This window comes from Malurus melanocephalus, unplaced genomic scaffold, assembly GCF_030028575.1.
Source record: "Malurus melanocephalus ecotype Western Australia unplaced genomic scaffold, MMel_1.1 scaffold_94, whole genome shotgun sequence".
Lineage (NCBI taxonomy): Eukaryota > Metazoa > Chordata > Aves > Passeriformes > Maluridae > Malurus > Malurus melanocephalus.
Genome location: NW_026623326.1, coordinates 1430248 through 1438564, shown reverse-complemented (window position 1 = coordinate 1438564; position 8317 = coordinate 1430248). Strand labels below are relative to the sequence as shown.

At 45.7% G+C, this 8317-nt stretch overlaps 1 protein-coding gene across 1 annotated transcript in view; it reads left to right on the top strand.

Annotated features, from left to right (window-relative positions):
* The first annotated feature begins 32 nt into the window (after positions 1-32).
* Positions 33-8317, top strand: part of ADCY5 (adenylate cyclase 5) — a 199400-nt gene continuing 191115 nt past the window's right edge. Inside the window, exon 1 of the mRNA XM_057368570.1 lies at positions 33-1358. Coding sequence (XP_057224553.1) covers positions 357-1358 — 1002 coding nt within the window. The 5' untranslated portion in view covers positions 33-356. The remainder of the gene's footprint in view (positions 1359-8317) is intronic.

The following is an 8317-nucleotide window of genomic DNA, read 5'->3' as shown; positions in this document are numbered from 1 at the left end:
CGGCTCCCCCGCGGCGCCCCGAGCCCCTGCGGCCGCCACGGCACGGCTGAGGGCGAGCGGCCGTGAGCCGGGGGCGTCCCGGTCCCCGCGGTGCCGAGCGCGCTCGGCGGTGTCGAAGCACGGGCGCCGGCGATGGCACTGCCCTGAGCGTCCCGCCGGGGACACCCCGGCTCGGGGGACGCCCGGCCGTTCCGGAGACTTTGGGGGCGTTTGCGGGTTCTGCCTTTTTCCTTTTATTTTTTAATTTTCTTTTTTTCCCTTCGTTTTTTTTTTTCTCCGTCCCCGCTGCCTTCAGGGGTTCTCTCCTGTGCCTGCCCGGCGGTCATCCCCTCGCCCGCGGCCCCGTCCTTCAGGGCATGTCCCGCTCCAACAGCGTCAGCCCCCCGGGCTTCGGCGGTCCCGCGCCCTGGGCAGGCACCGAGCAGCACCGCTCGGCCTGGGGCGAGGCGGAGGCCCGGGCCAATGGCTACTCCTACCCGCCGCCTCCCAACAGGTCCTCGGGCAAGAAGGCCTCCCGCATGTCGAGCAGGTGGAGGAGCGAGGAAGACTACGAGCCCCGGAACCGCGGGGAGAGCGGCTGCAGGATGATGAGCTTTAGGTCCAAATCCGCCTGGCAGGAGCACGGTGACGACAGCCGACGTCACCGGTCCCGCCACCCGCCCGGCTGTGATTCCCCCGCTGCCCCCAACAATGCCAGCCCYCGGCAGCTGGGGGAGCAGGGGGAGGTACGGCCCCGCTCTGTGGAGTTGGGGCTGGAGGAGAAACGCATCAAGGCCAAGATTGAGGAGCTGGAGGAAGAGGACGGGGACGAGGGGGACTCCGAGGCGGCCTTCTCCATGGGCAGTTGTTGCAGTAGCCTGCTGCAAATCTTCAGGTCCAAGAAGTTCCAGTCTGAGAAACTGGAACGTCTCTATCAGCGCTACTTCTTTCGGCTTAACCAGAGCAGCCTCACCATGCTTATGGCCGTGCTGGTGCTGGTCTGTGTGGTCATGCTCATYTTCCATGCCGCACACGGCCACTATGAGGTATCCTATGTTGTGGTGCTCTCCCTGGCCATCGTGCTGATGGTGGTGCTGTGCATGGTGTGCAACCGCAACGACTTCCACCAGGACCACATGTGGCTGGCGTGCTACTCTGTCATCCTGGTGATCCTGGCAGTGCAAGTGGTAGGGGTTCTGCTGGTGTGGCCCAGGAGCGCCTCAGAGGGCATCTGGTGGACCGTCTTCTTTATCTACAGCATCTACACGCTGCTGCCAGTGCGGATGAGGGCTGCGGTCATCAGCGGAGTGGTGCTCTCCGCCATCCACCTGGCTGTCTCCCTCAAGATCAAYGCGGAGGACAAGTTCCTTCTGAAGCAGGTAAGCAAGCCCTGAGTGATTTGGATGTGTGCGCAGCATTGAAGGGTAATGGAAGTGGGGTAGTCTGACTTCCATGGGCCTGCCTGATGCTGGAAGGCTGGCAGGACTTCCAGTTGAACTCCKAGTTTACTTACTGCTTGGTAGGATGGTGTGCAATGTGGTGGCTAGCCTGTTAGCCAGGCTTGCTTTTTTTTCATAGCTCTGATGTTCCCTGGTTTCTGCTCCAAGTCTCTAAACATACAAGAAAAGTGCTTTGCTGGGTTCCCGTGACAGGTGTTCCAGTGCTGTCAGCCAGCCCTGCTAGTGCCCTTCAGTTGTATTTAATGTAAACAGCCCTGTGCTAGGCACACCTGTGGAACAGTATCCACGCATGGTACCGTGTTACTGAGAAAAGTGTAGAAAGTCTGGCTGCTTTTATCAGTTAGAAGTTATCCTTGCATGTCACTCTGGGTTCAGTGTTGCTTCACAGCTTAGGCATCTTAGRAGAGCATGCTCCACAGGAATGTGGGGTAGGCTTTCGGTTGAGCAGGAAGGTGTTTTACTCTGAGATGTACTGGAAATATTTATGGTGAAAAAGCCTGGAGTTCCTGTACTGCCAGGATAAAAAGTACAAAAAAAGGTGTAAATGCAAGTTATTCTTTAGCTGTGATATCATGTTTAACTGAAGCAGTTCAGCTCACGGGAACAATAAGACTATTATCGAATGCATTACAGTACWATTTTTAATTACCATATCTGTATAAACAACAGCAATATAAGGCGCCACTCTTCAAGCAAAGCAGGCAGCCTCAGGACTCGTGCTTTAAGCTTACCACATACCGTGGCAATCAGGAAACCATTGATTTAAAATGCTGAAGCTATGAAACAGTTGTCATCCCTGTGATGTGCAGGACTCTGAGCAAGGATGARCCTGTCACAGAGTCAGTCCTGATGCTTATGTGTAACCGGGGACTGTGGATTAAAATCAGGTGTTTGGTAGTTTTACAGCCCTAATGCATAATGCAGAATAAACCTTTGCACTCAGTGCCAGCTTTGAGTCTTAGTTCTGGGCTGTTTTGAGTTCCACCTATTGCAGTGGCAAGAAAAGTTTTAGGGCTTAAATAAAACCTCTTTAGGATGCRGCTGTCACTGTTCTCTGTACCAAAAAGCCCTTGAAATTACTCTCTTCTCACCCCTGCCCAGCTGAGCYTATTTGGACAGTTTCTGGCTTTGTTCTTAGTTTGTTACAGATATTTTTTATAAACTGTGCATGACATATTTTTCTTATGTTTGATATAAATGGCTTTTTGTGCATTTCCAGCAGAGCATACACTGTGAGTGGGACAGTTGGTGTTTTTCTGCTTGACTTGAAAAAGTTTGCTAATGGCCTCAGCTCTTCCCCACTGGGGCTCTGGTCTTGCAAAGCCTCATGTGTGCTTTTTGCTTTATAAACTGAGATTTGTCCTGTTGAAATCAGTGTATTTGGAGATTGTATCCTTACCTGTGAAGGCAAATCCTGTCATGATTGTGGCTAGAAAATTTAGCTATCGGTTGCAAGCAGAGTTGAGTTTGGAAGATGAATAAAATATTATCATGTTGGGAAGGTTGGTAACTGTATTTTAATAGGAAGAAGCCTAAATTACAAAGGCCAAGTGACTGACTCCCTCAGTAGAAAATCTGGAACAGTTACAGCTCCCTCCCTTTCCAAATATCGGAGTTATTTGTAAGAGGTTGGGCTCGTGTATAAATGTGCACTTGCCAAAGGTAAAAGTATGAGCAGTAGGTGATGGTACCGTATGCACAAATCTGTGCATTGCACAGTTGCTTTCACTTTTATAGTATTGCTGGGTTCTTCCTACRGTTTCACAATAAATGTTCAGTTAAGGAGGAATGTCCTAGGAACACTCACTTTGTCTTCAAAGTGTCTCTCCACATTGCCTGTTTATTTTTCCTTCTAGCACTGTCTCTRTCTTGCTGTGGTCTTCACTGGCGTAGCACGGGCTGAATTCAGTGGGGTTGCACAAGGTCAAGCGTCTGATTCCTTACACATTTGTGTATGAACATGAGCTGCTGTCTCGGGCTGTCTGATAGAGAAATCTGTTCTGCTGAGCACATTGCCTCACAGCTATTAGCAGGCCTTCCTCACTGGGGCTGGATCTCGTTGCCGTGGAAATCGGTTGTGTTCAGTTCTGCCCTCCTAATGCACGCATACCCTATTTTCCTCCTTCAAAACTACCAGAGGCAAAGGCAGATGAAGACCAGATAAGTCAAGAAGARGGAGTTAAAATGTTTTCTGTGACTTCACGCTGGCAATCACATCAGCCTGGGTTTTGTGGAGCCGGACTGGATGTGAATGCTCTCGTGACTGTGCGACCGGATGGTACTTTACACCCAGCAGTCACAGAAGAAAGGCAGGCTAGGATGTAGATCCCCTTTCCTCTCTTTTTCATGGCATTTTTAACTATTAATATTCAAGCAAGTTTGTTGTTTTGTTTTGGTTTTTTTTTTTTTTTTTTTTTTTTTTTTTTTGTTTTTTTTTTTTTTTTTTTTTTTTTTTTTTTTTTGTGAGGGGCTTTTAGCTTTTAATCCTCTCCAAGTTGTTTCCAAGCCAGGAGAAATCATACACTCTTGTTATGATCCACTGACATTCAAAGCAGGGTGACTCTTGTGTTGACATAGCACTTCTATGAGGCACTGGAGCCTGTTAAAAACTCCTCTTTCTCAAGAAAGTGAAATTCTTTGTTGTAAATCCCTTCTGGGAGAAAGCCAGCTTGTTGGATTCCCTAGCAGARGATTCATGGTTTTAGTGTCTGAATTATCTTCTATCATTACAGGATTTCTCTGTCCCCAAACTCTCTGGTCCAAGGCTATGCTAGTCAGATTTCATGGAAGGGTTAAYGCAGTCTGCTGTTTCTGAATCCATAAGGTGACAGGAGTAGAAGTAATTGTGATTGTGCAGTCTTAAATGATCTGCTTTTTAAAAAATAATTCTTCAGAGGTTACTGGATTTGGAAAGTAGGCTCTGACTTCTCTTTGYTATCTGTCTGTCTTTCGGAAGAGTGCCCTGAGAACCCCTACCACAAGGAGGGGGTATAATTGGTACCTCTAGGAGTCTGTTCAGCTAGAGACAATGATCTTGGCTTCTTGAATTGATGTTCATTGAAATAAAAAAAAATGCTAATTATTGCATTACATAAAAAAGTTATCCAGTGCTGAGGGACRGGAGAAAAAGAAGTCTTGTGTTTGAGAATGTACTTGTTTCCAAAAGCTGCTGCTGGAAGAAGAACACAGTGAATAGATGATGCTCCACCAACTACAAATCCTGATAGTTTGAAAGGAGTCTTTTCATGTGTTCCTGAGATCAGTTAACTCTAGAGGAGCCGCTTTCCGATATATTGGGGAGGGGGTGACTGTATTTGTCTTCAGGTTTATGTCCTTGTGTTGTTCTGGGACAGATTACAACTATGTTCCACTACATGGAAGTGTTTAATCTTCTCTTTGTATGTAACKGTATCTCTTTTCAGGCCTGCCTTTTCCGTGTGTTGGTTTTGATACACTTTCAGGCTCTGAAAACACTCCACTCCGGGATTCACTTAAGAATTATTTTACATGTGAATGAGGCTTTCTAATTCTTCACTGAGAGAGAAATATACTGCTTATCAGTAATCTGCCTTGCATTCACAGCAAAGATAACACTCAAATTTATTCTCTGCTTGATTGGAGCAAACTGCCCAGCTGACCCACAGACTTGTACAGGCGCATGGGAAGAGGCTGCAGCCTGTGGGTTGCAGATGCTTAACTCAAGTCATGTGAGGAGACCAGCTGCCCTCAGTGCAGATAGTCTTGAGTAAACGTTGGCATTTTTGTAAGACTATGGGCTAAGGGACAGGGAATTTCACAAGAGAGTTTATTGGGCTCTGAATCAGACTTAAAAAGGGATAGGGATTGTGTGTGGGAGTGGGTGGGGGACYAGGAATAGGGGATAAGAATGCCATATACAAACATCAATCAAGCCTGTGGAATGAGGGTAGATTTATTCCTGTTTTCTCATCCAAACCTGTTTTATTGTAACTTTCTGAGGTTCCTTGTTCAAGGATACAGTTAAGTCTTTGTAGCTTATTAACTCAGTGTGAGTAGGTGACTGTTAAAGTACCACAAAAATAAATACCTTTTTTTTTGTCTTGTGTCAGTAACACCATTGAAAGAGAAACCGAAATGCACTGATCTCTTTTCTCCCCAAATACTACTGCAAACCTGCTGTAAAGGATCTCTGATAGCAAACTTCTGAACTACCTCAGCACTTGTCTTTTGTTTGTCTCTTGGATTGTGAGCTCCTTCTTGCTGCATCCTTTYCCACGTCTCCATCTTAACAATGTTACATTAGTACTCCTCATCCTTCTCTGAGAACTATGTATGTGTTGGCCTTTCTCTCTGTCAGTGCATGTTAATGGTACGTGATTGACCTGCACCTGCATGGTGGCTCTCTTGGAAGTGTAGCATTTCAGTTTAATCGTTTCTAGGAAGATGTTGGAATGAAAACCAGTCTCTGTCCTTTTTGKAAATAAACTCACTTTGGTGGGGCCAAAAACAATTTCTTGCTGTAACAGGGAATCGACTTGAATCTTGTGGACATCTCCTAGCACCTTGTAGAGTTGCTTTCTAGATGGCGATTTGAATGGCATTCAACAAGAAGTTAGTCACACAGTAGGAGAAGTAGTACTGTATGTTCCATCTCAGCCTCAGCGTGCCTAATATATGTAAGTGATGACTGATTTGGAGCCAGGTTCTCAGCAGTGTGCTAACCAACTCCTTGCATTGCGCTTTCACTGTCTGCAAGTGGCATTGTCTTYATTCATCAAGAAGGACAGATGAACTACCTGGAATGCAGATGGATCTGTGTGTCAGTTCTCCCATGGTTATGTGCTGCCTGTTTTACTTTTTTTCCGCCTGGAAAATATATTTGAGTAATGTTTGTATAGGATGGGATTTTCAAGGTGCTCAGCCACATGGGGCCCATTATTGGATGCCTCAAACAGCACTTTATGCTCTGATCTGTATARATGCTGATATCAGTAGGGTTCTCGTGCAGTAAGAAGAGCTCTAACACTGCTCTCTACTGAATAATCTGCCTGTGCAGCAATTGCACCGAAGTCAGTGAAAATTGATTTGCGGTCTTCTGCTCAGGGGAAAAAATGGCAACCTGAAATATTCAGTAACTGTTGCACTGATGGTTGCCTCCCTAGGGTAATTCTGTAACAGAAGTAATTGAGAAAATCCCTGAGGTATTGTGTATCAATTAGTYCTTTGTAGGAATATTGTCTGTACTCTTGGGAATGCATGTGTTGCTTGAGGTTTACAAAGGCGTATCTGTTTTTCTTATCTGCTAAATTACCCTATGATTCTGCCACCTCCTAATCTACCCCCTTGCTTTATCCTCCTTCACCTCACCATGAATTAGTTTAATATTTCACTGTAATGTTCACCAGTATCAAAATCTGTTAGTGTGATAGAATGCTATGCGTCTAATTTCTCTGTGTTCCTGGATTCTTAATAGGTTTGTTGTCTTGATAAAATGGCCTATTTGAGTAATTTCTCTCAGCCTTGTGGTAGTAATTTCACTTTTATAGTTGGCTTGGGTCTTGGTAAGAGGTATGATTGAGGTCCACAGCAAAAGACTTGTCTTTCTAGGTGTTTTTATGACATGCTTGAAAAGGCAGGGTGTGCTCATTCTGTTTATTTCTGGAGAGGGGAAGGTACTCCTAAAAAACCTGCAGATTTGTCCAGGTACATGAAGCAGAAGGATAACTTTCCATGCCCTAATCTTACAAAGCAGCCATTGACTTGTCCTCCAATATCCTGGACATGATGGCTTAGTTTGACACCAGTGTGACCCTGTTCTCTGTCAGACACCTGTCCAAGGTAGGACGTCTTATTTATGTATTCTTTTGTGATTCACCTCATTCACATGATTTATCAACCTGAACAGCAGTGGATACAAAATACTGATTATCCTGGTGCTAAAGGCTTGCTAGAACTGGTCGTGCCTTCCTGGAGCCTGAATTGGCCCAGTGCTTCCTAAATGCCCTTTTGCTCTGAGTTCGCTGTTGTGTGGGCAGCACTGCCAAGGTCTGGGGTGGAAGAGGACTGGGACTCAGCCCAGCTGGAATGTGAACTTTGGGCTCCAGGCTGTTCTCCAAATGCATTCAATTTGTGTCTGATTAGCTAATCTTTCAGTCATGTACCACAGCTCCCTCTCCATCTTTTAAGAAAAGTGGAACAATCGCTAACTTTTTGGCCATTGCAGTAGTTGGAATAGTTAGAGTCTCTTGGGAATAGCTGGTTTGGTCATTGTATTTTGGTACTACTGGATATTRCTCTCATTTTTTGATTGAACTAGAAGAACTTTCCTTCTGTCTTGATAGAAGATGCAATGAAAAATCCCCAGAAACAGCTGAAAAAGGTAAAAATCAGAATTATTTTGACAGCAGCTTCCATGTGTGTGGTAAAGTGATCCACCCTGTAGCTGGTAGTGGCTTCTGAGAACCCATGCTTTGGAAAGCTTCTGTCTTCCTCTTCCCTTTTTTCCTTTCTCATCTCTTTAATTTTTTCCCTTCATGTCTTTCTTTACATATTTTTAATTTTTTTTTTATCTTCTTTTTCCCTGCGCAGGTGAGTGTGGTTCAGAAAAAAACAGCCGCTTTAGTTTGAGGAGATAGACAGGGCTCCAAGTTTTRCCAGCCTTGGGCAAGGTTTGTCCTCCCATCTGCTTTATACTATAGGGTTTTTATGGCACCTTGCAGGTAATCTGTACCCAGAAGGCATAATGTGGAAGGAGCTGGAGTGCACCAGAACTTCCCTCGAGCCTTCCAGCTGCTACATGATTTCATGATGTGCTGCATGTTGGTTTTTTATGGCCCAGAGGGCTAGGACAGTGACAAAGCGTGTGCAAAGAATGTGAAGATTTACAGCTTCTGGGAAAT